The 24,563-nt window shown below is 38.5% G+C and overlaps 1 protein-coding gene across 2 annotated transcripts in view; it reads right to left on the bottom strand.

The window, feature by feature from the left end:
• The window catches only part of ATG10 (autophagy related 10), a 105,948-nt gene that overhangs the window by 32,371 nt on the left and 49,014 nt on the right, over positions 1-24,563 (bottom strand). The window contains exon 2 of one of the 2 annotated variants that reach the window (XM_033163700.1): positions 3,505-3,627. The exons of the other annotated variant lie outside the window; for it this stretch is intronic. Coding sequence (XP_033019591.1) covers positions 3,505-3,585 — 81 coding nt within the window. The 5' untranslated portion in view covers positions 3,586-3,627. The remainder of the gene's footprint in view (positions 1-3,504; positions 3,628-24,563) is intronic. 2 annotated transcript variants of the gene reach the window in all.

The following is a 24,563-nucleotide window of genomic DNA, read 5'->3' as shown; positions in this document are numbered from 1 at the left end:
ATAACCAAAGAGAATGGGAATGAAATACAAATGAATAATTACCTTAATTAATCATAAATCCTATCACCATGCCGTCACCTGCCTTATCATAAGATTATAATTTTAGCAATCAATTCACATTCTTCAGTCTGTCTTCCTTTTTTGTTTTATTTTTAAAACTTTCACATGTATCTTTATCTCTTTACTTGTTGACGCATTACCGGTAATTAAAATAGGATATTTTTTAATGAGAGAAAGGTTTCTTAATGGTATCATAGGCAAGTTCCTGGAGAAAACTTGTAAAACTCACTCCGCCCTTCAGAACTCAACTATGGAAAGGGCATGTATGAATTGAGCAGGTCACTTCCAAATTAGTAATTTGCATTTGTTAAACACATTCAAGCATCCAAAGTGCTTCATGTGCATTATCTAATTGTACCCCTTGCAACACACCTTTAGGAGAAATTCAGTATTATTATCTCCCATAATGCAGAAAGCACAACTGAAGCTAAGACAGAACGGCTTGCCTAAGACTGTCTAGTGAGCTCGTACCAGAGCTGAGATTTAAACATGGGACTTCCTGATTCAAAGTTCAGTCTCTTAGCCATGATACTACACCAATTCCCTATTATGTGTTTCACCTGTAATGTTCTTTCTAACCCAAGAAAGGATAATCAATGTACTTTACTGTAGGCACTTGCAGATGGCAGGGAGGGTGCCAGCACTAACCTCCCCAGTTGCCTATGCCACTGCTGCATACTGGGATGGAAAGAAAGAGGTGGCGGTAATGTCAGTGCAGTGCAAATGCACCAGCGGAGTGAACTGTTATATAAATCTAGCCTGGGTCAATTCACATAGGCCAGGCATAGGCAACCTTCGGCTCTCCAGATGTTTTGGCCTACAACTCCCATGATCCCTAGCTAACAGGACCAGTGGTCAGGGATGATGGGAATTGTAGTCCAAAACATCTGGAGAGCCGAAGGTTGCCTATGCCTGACATAGGCAAACTCACACAGAAATCAACACATGTTGAAGCAATTGTACAATTTTAATGACACTTCCAGCTTGCACCATGTTTTGCTACTAAACCTGGTTTAAGCAACTTTGCGGTGGCATGTTGAATTAGGCTGGGTAGATGGACAAGTTATTATCAAACAGCATTACCACTTTCTATATTCTGCATGGATACATTCTACCCATTTTGTCAACATGCCAATTTAGTTTTGTGAAACATTACAGTTACTGCTGACAATCTTCCAGTCAATTTGAATAGTAAAATAACATCAGATAATTTCCTATATAATTCAATTTATGTGGAACAAATGCCAATGTCAAGACTGAAAGTGATAGTAGGCTTGATTCTTTTAAAAAAATTATTTACTAAAGTAAGAACATATATGTCAATGTCATACAAAAATAAAGAAAAGCAGCAAAACTGGAAAAAAATTAAATTTAACACCCCCACCCCCAAAATAAACAAACATGGCTTGTTTAATTAACAATCTGGGGGGGAGTATTATTCCCGGTGTTGGGGTAATATTTTTTTTAAAAAAAATGTTTTATTTATGAATAATACAATATTGTGCTCAAAGTATGATATTCTTACTTAAAGATGAAAAGATACTAAAAATGCCAAATATTAACATATTTCACAGAAGGCATTTGAGCACTGCTATCATCATTCATATACAGTGGTACCTCTAGATGCGAACAGGATCTGTTCTGCAGCCCTGTTACCATCCTAAGCAGTCCGCAACCTGCAGCGCCACTTCTGCGCACGCGCGGGTCACAATTCGGCGCATCTGTGTATGCGTGACCCGCCGAATCTGGAAGTAACCCATTCCAGTACTTCCAGGTTCGGCGCGTTCGTAACCCGTGCCATTCGCAACCCGCAGCGAACGCAACACGAGGTACGACTGTATAAAATAAACAGCTTGCTTCAATTTTTGAAGAGAAGAAAAATCCACACAATCCCTCCAATTCTGTTCTTGCTACTATATTGCACAACTGATTTTTATTTTTATTTTTATTTTTTGTAGTTTATAAACCTTTGCAACCATGTTATTGAAAACAGAGCTCTTAAGCTGACTAAAAGGAGACCATTACTGAAGTAGGAGTAAATAATGATATGGTGAAAATATCTAAGCTACAAGGGAGGTGGAGCCTAATGCAGAGGTGTTTATTAAACCCTCCCAAAAGATCACAATTAACAAATTAATTTACTGGCAAGTACTGGTGTTCAAAGGCTTTGCAAATGAGGCCATTAACTACTTCTTCTCTTTTTTCTTTTTAAAAAACATGTTTCATGGAGTGAACTAAAAGGAAATACTGGAACATATTTGTCAAGATAACACAACTGATGCATTCACAGTATAAAGGCAGCACGCCTGCCAGAAAAACGTGCATATGTGCGCACAAGCTGAGTAATGGCATGCTTCCAAACTCATGCCTTATACAGCCATAGAATTTGTAGGTGCACTTGGTGACAACCAGCTGTGAGTTCAAAATTCACTATACTGAACTTTCTGGGGTAAGTACTGAATGGCTGAATGGCTGAAAAAACAGCTTCCCTAAGAACACAGTTGGCGGTATCATATGCCTCTCAGGTTGTTAATGAACTTTAATTCTTCCTCCTACATTAGAAAAATGCCAGAACGGATCATGTTAAAGATGGTAGAGTTGTATTAAACTTGACTAAACACTTAACATTATGTTCCAACTTAGTATCAGCCAACAGCCTGATATTGTTCAGAAAATAAAACCAGTATATGATTTAAAATAAAAAGGTAAAGGTACCCCTGACCGTTAGGTCCAGTCACAAATGAATCTGGGGTTGCGGCGTTCATCTCTCTCTATAGGCCGAGGGAGCCGGCATTTGTCTGCAGACAGCTTCCAGCTCATGTTGGCCAGCATGACTAAGCCGCTTGTGGCGAACCAGAGCAGCGCACAGAAACGCCATTTACCTTCCCGCCAGAGCGGTACCTATTTATCTACTTGCACTTTGACGTGCTTTTGAACTGCTAGGTGGGCAGGAGCTGCGACTGAACAACGGGAGCTCACCCCGTTGCAGGGATTCGAACCACTGACCTTCTGATTGGTAAGCCCTAGGCTCTGTGGTTTAGACAACAGCGCCACCCGCGTCCCCATGATTTAAAATAGTCAAGATAATTACTGGGAAAACAGAACAGCAGTATTTTCTAGAAAGATGCTGAAGCAATTTTTTAAAAGATGAAAACCTGTTCAATAGACAACTGTAACACAACATGCCTTTTTATAAAGAAAACATGCATGGTTTTACTAGATATTCAGAGCTCTCATTTTTGCCTGCCTTGTTTCTAGAGACATGATGACTTGCTATATCTGTGGTCTATAAACATACAAGGACTTCTGAATCCTCCTTAAGGCCAGCTCTAATCCCTTTTTATTTGGTAAACAGTAGTAACAGGATGCATGACATAAAGGCTTGAGTACTCATGTGTAATATTTTTCTCTGTACTTCCAATAGGGTGGATGAAAAGAATTTACCAAGGGGAAGTCAACTTTGGTCTCTGCAAATGTTGATAGCATCATTTTCTGAAGCTGAGCCATGTTATAACTGAAGTTCATTTTAAGTCACCTTAATACACCCTTTACAGTATTTGATGCTCCCTGTGAATGAAAAGACCACAAAATCTGAGAGATTATTCTATGTTTGGTATTATGTGCAAAGGAAAATAAATTGTGCTTTTAAAACAAATTATCCTAGCTTTAGCTATAATGATTAGCAATGACTTTAAGTAGTAATGAAGCAAAGAATTTTTTTGATCATCACTAAGAAATGTATAATACACCATAGGATACCTTTCTTTGGCCATGATTCTGCCTCATGTCCTAAAAGCAAGGTATAAAGAGACCCTATATGGTCATTAAAATAGCCCTTCCTTTTCCTTCCATGCTGGCACATCACAGCTGTGCCAGGTGCACATAAAAGTGACCAACTGGTTATGGTAAACAAAGTCCCTCCCGCACCATGCCTTCACGTATATATACCAACAAGTTTTTCCTTTTTAGTCTCTCCTGCTATGCAGACTACTCAGAGTAGGAGTGATAGTCCACAATTACAAAACATTCCTATGAGGAACCCCTCTGTCCTCTTCACCAATGCTGACACAGCAGGATATTTTAATTTTGAAAGACAATGCAATCTGTTTTTATTGTTAATAGTGCATCGTTGAATTCAATTCATGGTGCTTAATTCAGCTAAGTCAGCCTTAGGGCAGATCCAATGAAATCAATAGGCCTGACTAACTTAAGTCCACTGAGATGACAAAGTTGGATTCAATAAGTAAGTTGAGCATTCCAAACAGCATGGGAAGCCTTCCTCAGCAGAAGAAGCTCTCCACTTCAGACTTTTGCCCTTCATGATTTGAGGGGGGCTACAGGAAGAGCAGATCTTAGGAGATTTATTCCTGTTCTCACTTTTTTAGGTACTGATTTTACACACAAGCAGAATGCCCAAATAGGGCCATAGACAGACATGCACCACAAGCAAACAAGCAATTTTATCCTCAGCATGCAATTTATTCTGAAATGATTTTAACTGATATTTAGTCTTAGGATTTACTGCTGCGGATTTTAAAAAAGTCATTTTATTGTATATGTGCATTGGTTTATTATGCTGTTATAGTTTCTGTGCTGCTCCTATAAATCTTTTAGATGCACTAGTGTGTTTTAGAATATGGGTGACATCCACCACCATGTGAATCAACTTCCATTTGCAAAATGGAACTTCTCCTTCCCCATCTTCTGGAGCAGTTTCTGGAGACTTGTGATGAGTAACTGGAGAGGAAAGGAAAGGAAAGGGAAACTCTGTTGTGCAAGTGAAGTGTGTTAGGCAACTGAGTGAGCATAACTGGAGGTCACCTTAATTTTTGATAATTTTATGGTTTGTTTTTAAATGGTATTTAATACTGTGTGCTGCCTTCGAAAGGGTACCCCTGAAAGGCCGTCTAAAATATTGAAACTGAAATAGTACAAATAAATGGATGTGTCATAACAAACAATTAACTACTCTAATAAATGCAACTGAAACAATGCAGTACAAAAAATAGTTCTATTACTGCTCAATTCATTTTGCATTATGCTGGTTGCATTAATGTAAATTTCACTGGTTTTATGAAGGCAGAATTAAAGTCTGTCATGAAAAGATTTGCTTACAGAATGGTGAGTAGAAAGTTGTCATATTCAACTGTTTCAAAACAGGATTTAACTTAATTTAATTCAAGAGGAACTAATATTTTCTAGAAAAACAGCACACAATCACTTGATTTTTCCCACTTATTTTCTTCTCCATGATAATTTCACTTGCATGGCTGCCACACTGCATAGGAAAACTGAATCTGGGACTGAATGTTTCCTAAACAAATTGGGAAGTTGTCATCAGGAAGCATCTGTTATTTTATTACACTCACGTAAATGCATTTTTGTGCTATCATAATGGAGTACTGAGCAGATGCTTTAAAGCACTATACCTAGTGCAATAAATGTTTAATAATAAAAAGACAAGTAGTTGCCATCTAATTAATGATACAAGTTGCTTTACAAATGCAAAATTTGTCAATCTTCGGGTGGTTGGTTTTTTTTAAAGTATTATGTGTGCTTCCAAAATGTATCAGTTCTTCTGTTCCCTTTAAAACTATATTAGAATTGTTTGGGAGGTTTTTGAGAGAGTAAAGTTAATACAACATATACATTTCTCTGTTTGCAAACAAAGGATTTTTGTCTTCTCAAAAGGCTCTTCCAACAAGACCCTTCACACAAAGTTCAACTGTTAGCAGACATCGTTAATTTGACTTTGGCATTGACTGGTCCAGGTCAAGGCAGAACACAAAGTGAGCAAAGACTACTCTTGAGGAAGAGGTACGCTGACAGAAGTTGTGGTCAAACAAAGAAGGCAACTGTTACAAAAAAGATGCTGCAACTTTTCTTCCCCATCCTCAAATGTCACACAAAGCTTGGTCCAGATCCTTTCTGAAGCAAGATTCTCCAGCATTGAAGATCCAGCTTCTATGCATTTTAACAGTATGAAAAAGTGATAGTGGAATAGGGTGACATGACATGGATGTATTTGCAAGACTGCAGTCCTTCCTACACCTCTTCAACAAACTCCTTTGCTCTCCTACTGCTACTCCCTTCAAAATTCATATTGCAGAGTCAAGTCTTGATCCCATCAACAGGAAGTCAGAAGAGGCACAAAGTTTCTATATGATTAGCTGAAAAGCTATTGGATCTGAAAGATGTAGGGAAAAAAAGCAAATGCAAACCATTTAGTGCTAATAGGGAACACTAAAGTAGCACTAATCTGTTAAGTTTTAGGAACATAAATATTGTATCCCTAAACTCCAAATTCCTTAATGTGGGATATGGTGCAATCCCCATGCAATAAATAATTGTCTAGGAAAGTCTCAAGAAGAAGATGAATCCAGTAAATAGGCTGTATGCTTTTATTTTAGGTTTCCTACTCTGGAGAGCACAAATCAGTAATATTGTGTACCAACAATGACTTTCCACAAGGCTTCACATATTTTAAACTTCTGTGAGAAATACTGCCCTTTTTACACCCCAAATTATACAATTACAAAGGTACGCTTCACCTTGGGCAAATGGAGTACCAGATCAAACGAACATGGAAGACTACATCAGTACAAAGTTAAACAAATAAAGAACTGAAATTAGTTTAATGTAAGGGTGCTGCTGGGGCTTGTCTGCTTGGTTAGATTTTATCTCTACCATTTGTTTCCACCTCCCAGGTGTTCCTTATTAATCCTGAATTCACCCTTGTTGCTTGAAGTCCCCATGAGTCTAATATATTCAAGCTTACTTTGGCTTTTTGGCATAACTTACTGAGTTGTGTCTAATCCTCCCCTATATAATCCAGCAGTTAAACATATGTGGTCAATTACATATAATTTTCTGGGATCAGACCACCTCACAATACCACCTACCCCCCAACACTTATGGCTGTCAAAAGACATGGAGAATGGCATTGGGAGAACAGCAATTCTTGGCACGTGAACAGAGTTTCCTTCAGACTGAATAACCACTAGACCACATAGGCCAGGAAGGCAATGACGATTGCAATTCAGTTTCAGCTCCAAAACATGAAATCATGAGACTGGAAGGAACTCAAAGCCCCAAATCATACTTTAAGACAGGATCTTCTACCAGATATTAATCCACATCCAGACCGCATACCACATTACAGCATGCCACAAACACAGAGTGGGAATGAAAAACCCTGCAGGCAAGGAATAGTTTGGTAACACAAATCCAAATGGCTCAAGCAAGTAAGGCAAGCATGCTATAAGGAAAGACAACGCCTTACCCCCAAATTGACATGAGAGAAAATTCTCTCTCAACACCAAATAATGCTTAAAATTATTTGAGAAGTGGAAACAGAGCTCCATAATAAGAAAAAACAAACCTTTCTGCAACAAAAAAGAAACATGGAATGTTGAAAGCCTGACATTTCCAAAATCCTCAAGCTTCCTGTAAAAGCTTCTATTTTTCTTTTGCCAAAGAAATAAGACTGCATCTTAAATTTCTATGTACTCCAATGGCAGTAAGCGGAAAGAAGCAAGGAAGCTTTATACTAATTACAAACATGAGCATCTGCATGAATTCACCATAATCATCCTTCTACAATTTAACAGCTTTATGGGAAATCCTAACCAAATTCTGGATAATATTATGGTAAGTACTAATCCCACCCCCTCCACATTAAAAAATAATGTTTCACTAACAACTTATAGACGATCAAACGAAAGGAATGCTCTGCCTTAAGTAAGTTTTAAACATAAATGTTTTGCAGAAACAATTGGCTGTGGTTAATTTTTGTGGCAAATGTAATTTCAACAAAATATTTCTTTCAGAATAGCTTGCAACTTTACCTAGCATAAAGTCAGGGTGGGGACACAGAGGGAACTATCTTCTCTCCAGAAAGTTCCAGGGCAAATCTGGCATATTCTTTGAGGCTCAGTTGGTTGCTACAAGGAAGACAAAAGCTTTAGTGTTTTAAGGGAGCTATACAGAATCTTCATTGTAGGAAAATAAATTTCACTTATTGTTACATTTGTACTACAAATCTATGGTGCAACAGCATTTGAAACACTGTGTACCATTCTGTACACCTCACCTCGAAAAGGATACTGTAGAGTTGGAAAAGGTTCAGAAAAGGGCAACCGATATGATCAAGGGGATGGAGTGTCTCCCCTATGAAGAAAGGCTGCAGTGTTTGGGACTTTTTAGTTTAGAGAAAAGGCAAGTAAGAGGTGACGTCTCTCCTAACACTAGAACTCATGGACATCCAATAAAGCCGAATGTTGGCAGATTCAGGACAGATTTTTTAAAAAAGTACTTCGTCATGCAGCTCATAGCTAAATTGTTCCCACAGGAGACAGTGATGGCCACCAACTTTGATGGCTCTAGAAGAGAATTGGAAAAATTCATGGAAGATAAGGGCTCCTAGCCATAATGGCTATGATCTTCCTCATAGTTGGAGGCAGTAACACTTCTGAATACCAGTTGCTGGAATCCACAGGAGGGGCAAGTGCTTTTAAGCTTGGGTCCTGCTTCCTGGCACCTGGGCCAGTGTGAGAACAGGATGCTGCACAAGATGGACCATTGGCTGGACCCAGTAGGCTCTTCTTATGTTCTTTCTGTCTCTGATCCTACTGCAATAGCATCTTCAGGATAAGCCTGTTTGCCCGCATTCACAAAAAAGTGTATGGCTGTACCATGGTTTAGTGCAATGTGCAAAAGCTGCAGTAAGTCTTAGGCTCACGTGTTTTCTCTTCCTAAGAGGTGCCTGAGAAGAGTTCAGATGCTTTTGATTCAGGTTTCAGTTAACCAGTTTGCAGTGTTGTCCTGGGTTTGTGGTTAACTATACCCATGGCTAGTTTCAACAAATGAATGTCAAAATCATGCCTTACATGACTTTTGAACTACATACTTTCTGATTCACAGCATGTAATCTTAGTCACACCATATTATATGCACTAGCCTCATGGGAGCATGCCAATGATTGTGAAATAATGAGAAACCACGATCTGCTTCCTAAAGGGATGATTCATTTCTAAATCTGGGTCTTTGTGGTGCAGCCTTATAATCAATAACTTGGTTCAGATGAAAGGTTCTTGGTCCAATAAACCACAATTTACTAGACCAAGAAGGAGCCTTGAATATATGCACTCCCTTCTCCTTTTGTGTAATGAAAAAACTCCCAATGCATATTAAACAACCACTTCCTATTACATTTTAACCATGACACAGTAGTTTAATATCTGGCTATAAACCAACATATCAAACCACAATTCAGATTAATGGGAAACTGTGGTTTAACAGGACACTGTGGTTTAATAATGGGGGTTTTCCATTATGGCATAGAAGAGAAGCAGACAAAGGAATGTGTGGGCACAATATTTGTTCTTGTTAGGCATGAACTGGAGCTTAGTCTCTTTGCAATCATCATAGGGATAAACTACAAGTATGGCTATTGACACATTGAGCCGCTGAATGTTCTCTTCAGGTCTCCAAGATGTTCTCCAAAAATGCTACCAGAAGCTACCTTTGAGTCATTCTTGCACTATTATGTCAGTCCTCTATCCAACCATTGCTTTATGAAGATTAATGTGAATAAAACTGTAAATAAGACAAAAGGAAGTCTCTCAAAATTGGGGGCACGGGTCAGGGAAGAAGCAGTCCTTGGTCACAGATTATTCGTTTTGCCAAAGTAAGGGGAGAAATATGAAGGACTGTTGGTATAAAAAAGATCTGAAACTGTAATCTGCATAGAACAATTTTATCAGAGCAAGAGGAAACTGTGAGAAGTCAGTTGTGTACTCTGATAAATCTGTTCCCAGACAGTAGTACTCCCTTGCTAAGACTGGCTGGCTCCTTGTCCTTCCATGAGCAGGTGAAGACTTCCTTATTCCAACAGGCTTTTGGGAACTTTTTGTAAGGAAAGGGCTGCTGCTGTGAAGTTTTTACTTAGTTATTTGTATGTTTTAATAGATCATAAAACAGATACATGATCTATTAAAACATGCAGATCACAGCACCAGCCCTTCCATTAAAAAATAATTTTCTATTCATGTTTATTTGTTTTTAATTTTTTGGGATAGCTCACTTGGTAGAACATGATACTATTAATATCAGGGTTGTGGGTTCAACACAATCTTACAAAACCTGTTTATCAGAGGCAAAAGGATGATGAGCAGTGATCACAAGCAACTGTTTTTTTTCCTAATTGCCTTTATCTCTCTGAACAATATTTTGTGTTGCCTTTGGCCTTCACTGCAACATTTCTATACGCAACAGGCTGCAATACAGTGCAAAAGTTTAGATCATGAGACACACTACCATGAACCCTGAGAGACTGTCAACAGAGTGTTTGTTTGCCTGCACTCCATGATTCAATACCTAAAAATTAATGCAAAAATGATCCCAGGAAAAGGAATATCCCTATGTTGTCAGAGCAAAGCTTGTCGTGCTGATGTCACAGCTCACATTGATTCTGCAATCATCTTACCAGCAGTGCCGTTTCTATCTTATACAACACAGAGTCTGTTGGGATTGGAAGTGTTGTATGAGGGCATCCAACTGCCAAATTAAGCCACACTAAAAAGCAAATTCTATGAACAGCCAAAATGCAGCTTTTATGCATGGAGAAAAACTGAATGCTAACAAGCAAAAGGCTTCCATGAGTCACTGAACCAACAGGCACTCTCTTCCCCTCTCCTACTGTCTATCTGTTCTCAATATGTATGCTCCCCTCTCTAGACTCAACAATATTGTCTTACATTTCAACCTCACTTTTAGGGAGCTTTCTGAAGTGCTGCCAGAAACTACTAAATGTTTGAAAACTCAAATATTAAGCTGATCGCTGAATATGGATTTAATTTTTGTTGAACATATCTCTGCAATGTAAGGGGTGTCAATACACTCTAGGCTGCCATAGTCATCCTTAACATGTAACATTTAAAAAGATATTTGCCAAATAAAGCATGTTAGAACATGAACATGTTGATTGTTTTCTATGTTTTTGCCTCATTTTCAGCTAGGCAAGAGCAATCAGTGATGTCAGCCGAGAAAGCGTAAGACACAGCAGTCATTATGCACAACAAATTCACCCACAAATGTGTGGTTAGGTTATTGACAATGCTGTAACTTTCTAGTTTGGAGCTTGGAATCAGCCCTTTCTAACCCCAAGCTATCAAAGCCATCAGAACCAACTCTTCAGTGACACCAGTGGAGGTACAAGACTACCACCACATTCTGAATTTTCTCCCCATTGCTTCATACAAGAATTGAAGAATCATAGAATTGTAGAGTTGGAAGGGACCCCAAGGGTCATCAAGTCCAACCCCCGGCAATGCAGGAATCACAGCTAAAGAATCGCTGACAGATTGACACTCAACCTCTGTTCTACAACCTGCAATGAAAGAGAGTCTTCCACTTTCCAAGGCAGCCCATTCCACTGTTCAACAGCTCTTACTATCAGAGAGTTCTTCCTAATTTTTAGTCAGAATCTCCTTTCTTGTAATTTGAATCCACTGGTTCAGGTCCTGCCCTCTGGAGCACATACCATACTGGACACAATCCATCTACAAATCACTCATGCTAAATTAGAATGTGATAGGGAGATCTTTTAGGTGGCTACGTCAAAGACTAAAATTTCCACTTACATGTATGTTTTTAATATGAAAATATTAAATAGAAAATATTGATTAATTATTTAAGTGTTGGTTATCCAGTAATGTCCAGAGGGTAGAATAGATTGGGGAAAGAACACTGGCCCAATCTCAATTTGGGCATAAAGTCTGAGGATGATCTTGGGAAAGTAGCATTATCTCAACAACAACTTAAATCTAAAAGTAGATGATTAACCCTAATGATACTTCAAAATCCAAAGCCTCCTGCATCAGCAAGTAAGAACTTAGGACAGGGGGAATCTACATAAACCTAGCATGACTTCATTAAACAAGATGATGTACCATTACTACAAAAATAATGAAGCAAGCATTTCAAGGATACATGCAGCACTTGGAAACTCATTCACAGCACTCTGCTACCACATAAACACTGCCCTGGTTGGGCTGTGATGTGATCCAGTACTAGTTGAGTGTAAATTTAATTGCAATTCAGCTTTTTAAAAAAGCGACTGCAATTTCCCAATGTGAATTAGAAGCTGCAACTTATATTTTTATTCTGAACTGACAGGTGTTTTGGTTAATATACTCTGAGAGTCTGTTTGCTTGTTTACTGTTTTTAGGGTTGGGAATGTCCTCTTCCCACTTCAGCTGAAACAAGATTAATAAGGGACCCAAAAATCATCTCATGTAGGCAGCTTCCATAAGTTAGTTCACATCTCTGGATTTCCCAAAGTCCCAACCAAACCTCAAAAGTTACTTATCAAATCTGGGAGAATCTAGACACTTGACCCCAAAACTTACCTGTATCCTTTGGACAGAGCCAAATAACCAAAATTCCCCTTTCTTTTGTCCAAAACAAGAACTACACTTATATCCCAATACAAATCTCGCCCTATTATTGTGAAATAGCTCCCACTCAGCCCTAAAGTTATACTACTGAAGGTGCCATATGATGATCCACCATAACTTCATTCCTCTAAGTCTAGCACTTCCTTAACTTCAAGTCACCCACAATTGGGGGGAAAAGCCAAAGAGCCAAATGAATTCTAAAACTCACCCCTCTGTCTTTTATGCAGTGCCAGAGTTCTTCAAAACCCTTTTCGAACCTCAAAAGTTCTGCCAGTCCTTTTGTGATGCCACATTTTCATCTAAACCCCCAAAGTCTGATCTGTAAAAAGGTCATTTGTTTTAATTTGGGTGCCAGACACTCATCTCAAAAATGCATCCCAATCCCAAAAATCACTTGCTCCATTGGACAACCGAAGGCAACCATCAAGTTCACCAAATTATCCTCTGTTTCTGGTAAAACAAGCTGCCAATGGTGTACCTAAACTCTTATCTTTCATTTAGGGAAGGCCAGATTATGATCTCAGCCCACAATTCCACCACACCTCTCAGACCCTATTAAATATTCATTTGAATCCAAAGTCAAGCATCATTTGGGAATGATCAAATGTCAATCTGAACCCCATTTTAACCTCCCCTCAAAGTAACCCCCCCTTGTTTGGGCAAGGTTAGGTGTCCATCAAAATCTCAATTGTCAACCTTCTATCTTGAGTGGGAATAGATACCCAGTGGAGCCACAGTCCTTTGCTCAAGTGCCTATAAAACCCCACTGGACAAGGTTGAATGCTCAATCCGAATCCCACCCCAAATCTGTTCCTTCATACAATGATTCACAAAAGGAAAGTTGGAGGTCATAATATGGCTATACTGAACTTTATATTGGGGAAAGAGAAAGAAAAAGTTATCAGCAGTAAATTTGCATTCATCACTAAATTAGATTAAAACTAAATTAGATTAAAATCAAAGTTTGTAATTAAAACCATTATTTTTCACAAATCTCTTGGTTACATACTACAGGTCAGCATCATACTCCCAACAAAGCCAACACAAAAAGCCCTCACAATTGAATGGTTGATGCAATTTATATTATTCACACAGTGTTTTGCGTGAATAATTATTCTTACAGTTAAAAAGCTCTACTGTTAAACTGTTACAACACCTCAGGACATGCATTTTTAATACTGAAATTAAAATAAATCTGTTGAGTGTATATATATATCTCACCCACACCCACACAAAATTGAGCACCCTGAAACATAAAATACAAATATACCTTATGATAACCAAATACTGTATGCCTAAAATTTTCTATTCTGTGGCATTAGATTTTTTTTCTCACTGTTGCTACAAGGTCATGTTCAAACTTTAAATGTAGCATTTGAAGTGTTCCTGGGCACAATGAATCAGCTAAAATCTTTGTCTTGGGGACATTTTTGCTTCCTGACAGAAAGCCTGAAAGACAATTAGTGAAGAATAAAATAATCCAATAGTAGTATCTCAATGGTAGTTGGCAAAATGTAAAACTGAGTGAAATCAAGAGTAGCTGCTTTATATGAACTATGGACAAGGAATACACAACTGAAAAATATGATAACAGAGTTGACATCGCATTTACTGATACGTTAGTGTGTGCTTTTTTCCACTATGGGAAAAATTAGTTAGTCTCAGTTTAAGACATTCAGTCCTCTTCAGTGTCTTCTATTATTACAAATGTTTCATGACAAGGAGCATACAGACCATCACACATTGAGCTTCACTTTCAAATTGTAAAGGAGGGGTTTAAGAAATATGTTTGTGGCCATTGATTTAAAAAGTGAACTGTCTGGGTCAAACAACTATATGAGCAAGTGTGGTCTAATACAGTGGTACCTCGGGTTACAGACGCTTCAGGTTACAGACTCCGCTAACCCAGAAATAGTACCTTGAGTAAAGAACTACTGTGGCAGTGGGAGGTCCCATTAGCTAAAGTGGTACCTCAGGTTAAGACAGTTTCAGGTTAAGAACAGATCTCCTGAACGAATTAAGTTCTTAACCCAAGGTACCACTGTATATGGAGAATCAACCTCTATGAAGGATTGTGTGTGGTCTAGGAAAAGCCATCTGTAGTCTAAATTTTCCATTTCAGCCAGGTCCAAATGGGTGCTCAACACTGTATAACAAAAATAGCACTTCCAATAATGAGACCAGACCTTTTGAATAAATGTGTTCAAATTTTGAAAAATATCAATTCTATACTTACTAAACACACTGCATTTGCATCACTAGTTTTATAAAATGTGTATCTTCTACAGTTCCAATTTCATTTTTACAGTTTTCCCAATTGACAAAAGCAATTATCTAACAGTGCCTGTCCAAACTATTATTTCCTAGGATACTGCCAGCCCTGGATAAGAATATAATCTTTTTGAAACTATTTTACTGTGGGTGATTTTAACAAACAGGAGAAAGTCAATAACTAATTGTTCTTTATATGAATTCCTAACACATATATGAAGCTCTTGGGCTGGCTGAAATAATTGTTCATTGTAAGCAGAAGTAATAACATTTATTCTATATATAAATATAACTAGATTTATGTCAAATGGTTGCATAAATGCAACCGTTTTGGATCCCATTTATGCTCAATGGCTCCCAAGTCTGCAAATATGTTACTGAAAAACCATTAAGGGAATGGGAAACATTATAATAAAGATTATTAATAATATGTAAGCATGAACAATCTAAGTAACCAGGGAGAAAGCTTAGCTCCTAGTTTCAGTAGGTTTAGAAGCTTGAAATCCTGTTCTGTGCAGAACCAAAATGAATGACTACACAGAGAGCATAAAGAGGAATGAAAGTAAATAAGCAAAATGAATCCTGAAATGTTTATAAATGGAACACTGATATAAAGTGTTCAACTATATGATTAAATTCAATTAGACTTGAACACACCCAGCCTCTTTAACTGATCCATTCATTCTGATCCAAGTATGTTAGACTCAGCTATAAATTTCGCTGAGTGAGCTCGGTCAGTTATTGCCTAACCTTCCTAACATGGTTGTTGCATGGATAAAATCAGGACAGGGGGAACCATGTTTGTCACCCTAGAACAGCACGTGGGGGGGGGTCATTCCTCCTGAGCTGTGTCCAGAAAGTGTTGTTGGGGGATGAGTGTTCAGACCCCTGGGCTCTCACTTGTGGGGTGCATCAGAGCTCTGTCCTCTTCTCCATGCTTTTAAACATCTATATGAAGCTGCTGGAAGAGATCATCAGAGAGTTGGGGCTTGATGTTCACCAGTATGCGGAGGACACCCAGCTCTACCTCTCCTTCAAATCTGAACCAGTGAAGGCAGTGAAAGTCTGTTTGAGTGTCTGGAGGCAGTTAGAGAATGGATGGCAACTAACAGAATGAAGGTGAATCCTGACAAGACAGAAGTAATGTTTTTTGGGACAGGGGGCAGGTAGGGTGGGGGACTCCCCAGTCCTGAACGTGGTAAGTGTGCCCAGAAGGACCAGGTGTGCAGCCTGGGAGTCCATTTTGGACTCAGCTGTCCATGAAGGTGCAGGCCAATTCTGTGTCCAGGCAGCTGTCTACCAGCTCCATCCTGGTACGCAGGGTGGGACCCTACTTGCCTGTAGACTCTCTCGCCAGAGTGGTGCATGCTCTAGTTATCTCCTGCTTGGACTACTGCAATGCGCTCTACCACGGGGCTACCTTTGAAGGTGACCCAGAAACTACAACTAATCCAGAATGTGGCAGCTAGACTGGTGACTGGGAGTGGCTGCTGGGTACGATATAACACGAGTCCTAAAGGATCTTCATTGGCTCCCAGTGCGTTTCTGAGCACAATTCAAAGTGCCCTAAATGGCCTCAGCCCAGTATACCAGTACTTGAAGGAGCGTCTCCTCCCCCATTGTTCAGCCTGAACGCTGAGGTCCTCCTCCGAGGGTCTTCTGCTGGTTCCCTCCCGGCGAGAAGTGAGGTTACAGGGAACCAGGCAGAGGGCCTTCTCGGTAGTGGCGCCTGCTCTGTGGAACACCCTCCCATCAGATATCAAGGAAATAAACAACTGACTTTTAGAAAACACCTGAAGGCAGCCCTGTATCGGGAGATTTTTAATGTTTGATGTTTTAGTAGGTTCTGATATGTGCTGTGAGCCACCCAGAGTGGCTGGTGAAACCCAGCCAAATGAGCAGGGTATAAATATAAAATTGTTGTTGTTGTTATTCAAGCCGGCAAGCTGATAGGTCCAATTGTCAGGACTTCAATGTGCCCATCATCAGACATCCCAGTTATATCAGATGATTGAAATGTGGGTTGCCCCTGCCCAAATTTGACCAGCAATGAGAAGGAGAGAGAAAGATCTGGCCAGCCAATAAGGTCCAGTTCCCCATCTCCATCCTATTCTATTCCTTTTGGTTTTTTGGTTTTTTTGGGGGGGGGTTGTTTTAAGAAAAGATAATTATGTGATGCGTTTCTGCAAAGTCTAGGAATCTCCCAAATATGTGGATAATGCTCCTTCTTGTTTCTCATGACACCTTTTCAGCCTACTAGTTCTATTAGCACTACTCACTACCTGAGTTCACCATTAGAGGAAGTGATAATCTAAGCATGGAAGATATCAGTTGTTAGTTGTCATAGCTGACAGAGAGCGTCATAGGCGTTCCATTTGAAACACAGTTTTTGTGTGTACATAAATCTAATCTGGAAGCGGTAGGTTGAACATGTAGCTTGGGGGGGGTCACAGATAGAAGGAGTCTTCACATTATGCATAGGTCTTACAGCACCTCCATTTTTAGAAGTCATCAGCTGTCCTGCCTGAAGAATATAAAGTGGCCCCCCTCTCTGTTCTGAAGAGCAAATAGTAAGTGCATCAAATTTGCTATATTTTAACTGTCATCAGTAAAATCACCTACGGAAATATTCACAAGCAGATTGTGACACTGGCTAAAATGTTCAAAGATAGTTCTAAAAAATGTGCATTCGGAGAGCCAATTAATTTAAATCTTCCGCACCCAAGGCTGTGTAGCTAGAGTGCTTGTTCATAGAATGCTGCTTAACTAAGGCTGCAACTAAGGAAGCAAACCACACTGAACACAGTAGCACTTGCAAAAAAAAACCAGGAATACTACATACTGCACTTTGTAGCTTTTAAACAAATTATAATATTTTCTGCATACTAGTTCTCTCTCTAAGTTCTAAACAGACATTTGTTGTAATGGCAAAAGACAAACATCTAAAACAGTTTTCAGTTTTTTGGCTTATTTTGCTAAATGACTGAGTGCAAGGGGATTATGAATGTTCGTTTTACGTAATTTCACAGCTGTTGTCGACTACCTCTGTGTTCCAACTATAAACAGACTGGTCCACATTTATGCTAAACAAGCCTTGAAATAAACTTTCAGATTGTTATAAAAGGAGAATGTTTTTAAGGAAGAGCAAGCTGGTCAAAAAGAAGGATGTTCTGTACTGAGGAACTGTTTTATTCTTAATTGTTCAGTGTTTACATATTCTGTTGTCAGACAAAGCAAAACTCTTTGGAGCATTTATTGACCTGAAACCTGCTTTAACTCAGTAGATAGAGAACAATTATGGTGTAAACTCAAAAAGACAACTATTGATCCCCAATTATTGTTTTCCCTTAGAGAAATCCATGTATACATTAGAGCTAATGGAAGAACTGGCTAAAATAGAGACCTTAACAAATTATTTTTAATAAACAAGGAAGGGAGGAAGTCTTCGCCACTTGTTCTCTTTTTAATTTAATTTTTTTATTCACATGTTTCAAGTTCTCTATTCTGCTTTCAGGAGGAAAATCTGTTATAGGTAATTTGCAAAAACACTAATCAAATTACTTAATAATGAAATACAAATATTGTATTTCTTAGTCAACAGCAAGTAAAATACTTGAAACAAACATGAGTCCATGTAACATATAAGTATTATCAGAAAGCCTCCCTAAAGGAAAATCATGTTTTATACTGATGGCTAAAAATCTCTATCACTTGGCTCCAAGTGGTCTTTCAGGGCACAGTTTTGAGTGCCATCACCAAGAGTGCCAATTCAACTTTACATGTGCACTTCTGCTGTTAAGAATGTCTCTTTTTCAGCATATGACAATGTAATACCTAACACACAAGGAGAGACTTCTTACCCATTCATCACAGTGGGGCTTGATTCTGAGTAAAACATGTACAATATAGAGTTGCTCATCCTGGCTCTTAAGTTCCATAATTTACCTGGAGTTTTTAATTACAGTATTTAACTCTAGTCAAACTAAGATTAACATTTCGGATCTTACAGCATTTCAGACAGCTGGTGAATTAATAATTTAATCAACCAAACAGATCTCTACTTTTTCTTATCTACCTAACATCAAAATAGTTGAACAAAACATATTTTGGTTGTCTTAATAAAAGCCAAAAAACAACAACAGCTAATTAAGACTGACAAGAATTTATGGTGGGGAGAATTATAATCAGTTAGAGTTGTTACGGCAAAATACTTTTCATTATAATTAGAAATTAATTTGGAATATTTCAAATTGAGCCAGAAACTTTTCAAAGTGATTTTTGGAGAAAATATGTTTGCTTTCCCTACAATAATTCCAGTGCCTTTGCTCAGGGCTGAGAAAAAAATCAGTTTTGCTACTAAAGATGATCAGATTAAAATACAGGAAGTCTTTGCATCTGAAAAATAAGATGATCAATTCTTAAGTTATTCCCCTTTCCACAATTAGACCATATGCACTAGGCTGTAAAGTTATTGGGATTTTTCTATTTTAAAAAAATTATAAATATGAAACAACCTCCCACCCCCCACCCCCCAAAAAAGAAAACCCCAAATAAAGATTCTGGACCAGAGAAAATGTGTGACAGCTGAAGTAATATAAAAGCTTTAACTAATATTCTCTCTTATTATATATTGAATATAGAAGATAACCATTACTATTAACATAAGCATGAGGGAGTTAAGACATCATTAACAGGTAAGTCCCCAAATACTTGCATCATTTATTATTTTTACAGTGTTACATATTGAGCTAGAAACATCTTTGTAATATCAGGTTTATTAATATGAAAAATAAAACTACAATTCTGCAAAAAAGGCATTCTATTTTACCTGTCCCTTGATGACATAGATTTAATGCATACAATTCGCAATGGCAATTTCCTGAAGCTTACTGTACCATAGATTGATAGCAAGAATCCTATTACTCTTCCAAAGTTTTACCAACACAAGCCTGGCAGCAACTAACATCTAATCACGTTCTTAAATACCAATTCCCCATGCCCAAAAAAGTCAAACAGTGAAAGCTGCATTAATTCTGGTGTTTTAATTATTGTTTGCTTTGTTATGGTATAGATTTCCTTTAGTATCTCATTCCAATATCTCAATTCCTGTGGACACTCCCACCACAGATGAATGTAAGTGCCCTGTTTGCTGTAACACCTCCAAAGTCTGGGGACCTTCTTAGGCTTTTAATTTTAACATTCAGCTTAAGAAATAAACAATACCAGTTTGCATTTAATGTTATTGTTTAATCAACAGTACTTCCTTACGAGCACCACCTAGGTAACTTGGAATATAGGGCAGAAATCAGTTCAGCAAACAGCATAACTTAGATATACAAGAGTTCAAAAATTTTACCTGAATCCAATACTGTATTCTATAATTTGAATTTGAATCTAATTTTCAATTTATTTGCTAAGAATTACTTGTATTAAAACTAAGATGATTACTAGAAAACAAGATAAATCTCAAACAAATCAATTGTTCCATTTTCCTAAGAGAAGTATCACTGCTACAGCAAATAATCCCCTCTAAAAACATTATTGTGAGTGAAGGGTGCTCAGGTTTCAGAATCAATAACTTTTCACCTTTCCAGTTCTACTAAGAGCAAAGCAAAAGAGCTCAAAGCATCTTCCCGTAACAAAACTCGGGGCAACCTTGGTATGCTGACCAGGCAGCAACTTTGTTCTAGTTTGAGAATCAAGTACTAAAACCATTTTCTTTCTCCTTTGATATTTGATTTATATTGGGAGCTGCTGAAGTGCACAATAAGGCATTACAGAGAGAGTCAAGGTTTTGTACACAAAATTCTAAATAGTTTTATATGTGGCTGATTTATTATGATTTATTAGTAAGCAAAAATGTTAGTGGGCACTATTAAGTTAGTAAGTTTATATGCAATTCGCAATTCTGTTGGTACACAGAGGTTATAACATATTTAGATATTTTGGTTCTTAGAGATATTTCTCAAATGGTTATACTGAATTTTAAACAGATTGATAACAATTTTATCTTTCAATTTGGAAGATGGGCATTTCTTAGTATTTGGAGCGAAGTTAGTAGACTTAAGTGGGACACGGGTGAGCTCCCGTTGCTCGGTCCCAGCTCCTGCCCACCTAGCAGTTCGAAAGCACGTCAAAGTGCAAGTAGATAAATAGGTACCGGTCCGGTGAGAAGGTAAACAGCATTTCCATGCGCTGCTCTGCTTCACCAGAAGCGGCTTAGTCATGCTGGCCACTGGCCTAGAAGCTGTATGCCGGCTCCCTCACCCAGTAACGCGAGATGAGCGCCGCAACCCCAGAGTCGGACACAACTGGACCTAATGGTCAGGGGTCTCTTTACCTTTTACCTAGTACACTTAAAGATGAATGCTTTGCTACAGATAATTTATATGCTTTGTGGTACAATGGGATCACATCTTACTTGAGGCTTGGGCTCCAGGCAGAGCATGCATATGCAAAATCACATATAGCCAAGAGCCTCAGACTCCCTGGGATCACCACCCTCCAGCCCAGACAGGGCCCTAGAAAGCTGCTTCCTCTTTTCACATATAGTAGCTCTAAATAATAACTGTGGGGCTAGTTCAGATTACAGTTATCCAGTATTATTTTTCTAGAAAAACCGTAGGTGCCGGAACTCACCATGAATGCTTCCCTTGTTCTCTTATAATGGCAATGGCACCTACCTGAGAGGTGCTGGAACTCAGTTCCAGCAAGTTCCATCTGAAAAAAAGTTCTGCACTTACCTCATTGTGGGTGGGCAAGCAGCACAGCCTCCTGCCTGGAAAGCAACTGCTACCACATCCTGCTGGGATTGCCCATCCCCACTCACCCCCCACCAGTCATGCATTTCCTGCTGGCAGAGGTTTGAATTAGCTGCAGCCCCTGCCAACTTGGCGGGACAGTGTCAGCGACTCCATGCCAGCAAAGCCAAGAGACCAGCATCCTTTGCTGACCAGCTGGAAGCAGCAGAATGTGACTAACACCGAGGGAGCAGCTGTGGAACCACCGCCACCATAAACACGTAGCAGCCCCTATTCCCAGGACTGTGGAAGAGCAGAGAAGGCAACAGCCGAAGGCAGTAACGATGGACACAAGCCAGAGGAAGAGAAGCCTCCACAAGCATGTGTTGTCTTCCTTGAGTTTGCTTTCTTCTCCCCCATGTAATCCTTCCTTCTGTCCCCCAACCCCACACATCCCCTGAGATCTCAATAAGCCCCCTCCCAGTAGAGGCAGGGCATCACTGCTCTCCAAGCTTCCAAACACAGTGTGTCAATGGTGAGGAGGCCTTGTCTGCCCACTTCTTCACTGAAGCGTGTCCCTTGTGCAGAAGCGGCAGGAATGTCATTTTAAAAGAGGAACTTTTGAGTTGACTGAAGCTGCAATCAAGTGCGTAAAACTGAATCCATGTAAGCAAAATGCATGTAATATGAGATGCCATTGTATTCCTTTCATACTCTGTAGTTAATGCAGCATTTCATTTGGGGGGGGGGATTTCGCCACCTCATTTTTTTACTTTGAAAAAATGCAGCTGTCAATATTGGAAGGAGAATTTAATTTTCCAGATCTTAGTCTATATCACGAGGCATATTTTTTTTTAATCATGAGGGATTGGCATGCTTCTTTTTCTGCAAATATACCTGCATAAGTAATCACTAGAGAGGACTTACTTAGCACCTTTTTTTGGATTTATGGATGCATGCATGCATGGCATTAGATTTGAAGACAAAGAGGCTGTCCTTTTATGGAAGAAATGGGCTGATAGTAGAATTTATTCATTAGATTACTTAATAGGACTGGGTGGAGAATTTCTGTCATTTGCAATATTGCAATTTAGACACCACTAGTGCTAAATGCCAATATATTCTATTATAGCACCTTTGTCTGCCTATGGGCCATCAGCTTTGAGCACATTGGCATCTCCTCTATCGCTGGAGGGAAAAATTGGATATTTGAAGAAAGTTAAAACTTTAACAGTAGTCTATAAATATTTATTGGCATGTTGCAAATTTTCAGGATTTTGGAGACAAATAGAATAGAGAATCAAGTGTGTTCCATACATCCTAATCAATGGAAACTTGCATTTAGCGTCTATGTGTACTGTTTCAAACTGATATTGATTCAACAAAAATCAGGTTTGGGGAATATTGCATGTCACAGCATATTAAAATAAAGGAACTGGTTGCTTCAGATAAGTGCTTGAAATGTAATGCTGATAGTGGCTCTTTGAGTCATAAAATGGGGCATGTCCTGTGGCATCTTCTTTTTGGCCAGAATTTACTGTATGTATTAACCCTGTTTTGGGAAAAAATAATCCCTGGGTACTTTTAATTTATATTGCTGTACTGTAATGTGTAGACCAACAGATGCCAACGAAAGTGGATCATGCAAGCCCTTATGGTTGCAAAGAGACCAAAACACCCACCACTCTGGTCTGAAGGATCTTGACTGTCCTTGTCTGAACATGTATCTTATAATTATCAATCATCAATCTCATTAGGCTATCTAGATATATGGACTACTAATATTAATATATATGTTTAAATTAGGAATGACGGCTGATGCTTATAATTAATATGACCTGGTCTAGTTTCTTCCTTTATGCTTTCTGTTGAATTTACAAAACAAAACAAAAAAATGAAACTTTCAGAGCATAGATTTGGTGTGGGAGAGGGGAAAAGACAGGGCATTTCCCTCAAGCATATGCCTGAATTCTAACTGAACTTTATCTTCACTTGAATGAAGATGGCACTCTCTGTATGCTTACAACTACATTTTCGTCTTGGAACTACTCCTACACTAAGGACAGAAGAGAAAGTACAACTGTACTATTGCAAGATTTAATGAAGTTGTTTTAAGAATACTTTGATCTTTTCTTTTTGCATTTATAATTAATAATATGAAAGGATGAAGTACTGAAAAGGTTAACTAGTCTTGTTTTTTCTCAACTGAGATATTCTGAGAACCTTCAAGGCATTTACCAGTAATTCCAAAACAGGAAGCCAGAAAGAGGAACACTCAGCTATTCTAATCTCATGCAGATCTTTTGGAAAGTATTTTCCTAAACACTTGCTGAAAGATTTTTTTTCTTGTTCTGCACGCTACCACATGCAGACTAAATGCAGTGCTGGAAAAAAGAAAAACAAGTTTCCTATTTAATTCCTCCTTATTAGGTAAAGGATCAATTTAACACCCATAATCAGAATCTGGTGGGGGTGTGGTGGATAAAAGGAAACAGTTTACTACTCAGTGGTGCAGCAGGAATAAAACACGAAGTTATAGGATGAGAAACTAGTTGCTGTATTTTAAATGCCTGGATTAGAAAAAAGCAGAAAAATATGCTGCTAATAATATGATATCTAGAAAGAAGTACATAAACAATTTGTGGGGCCTATTTTTATTCTCGATTTTATTTCTACTGCTGCTATTGCTATTATTTTCTTGCTTTATACTTTACATGATTTAAAAATGAGTTTTATATTTTGTAAGCCACTGTGTGAAATCGGTGTATTTTGAACAGTAGCATATAAATGAAGTAAAATTCCTACAGTTAAAATTAAGAATAAATGTAAGATCACTCTCTTAAAATGTTTAGCTGTTATGAAAGTTTTATCCATTTGGAGAAGTTCATGGATCACTGCTTCAATGAACAGTTTTCAGATTTTTTTCCTTACTGAACTGCAGATAGATTTTTTACATAGCTGGAAAATGACCCATGTGTATTCTCAGTTTTCCTGAGCCGTGTCTTCTATTTAACCAACATTGCTAATAAAAACA

This window comes from Lacerta agilis, chromosome 11 (genome assembly GCF_009819535.1).
Source record: "Lacerta agilis isolate rLacAgi1 chromosome 11, rLacAgi1.pri, whole genome shotgun sequence".
Lineage (NCBI taxonomy): Eukaryota > Metazoa > Chordata > Lepidosauria > Squamata > Lacertidae > Lacerta > Lacerta agilis.
Note: the sequence above shows the minus strand (reverse complement) of the source record. Positions and strands in the feature narration are given on the sequence as shown.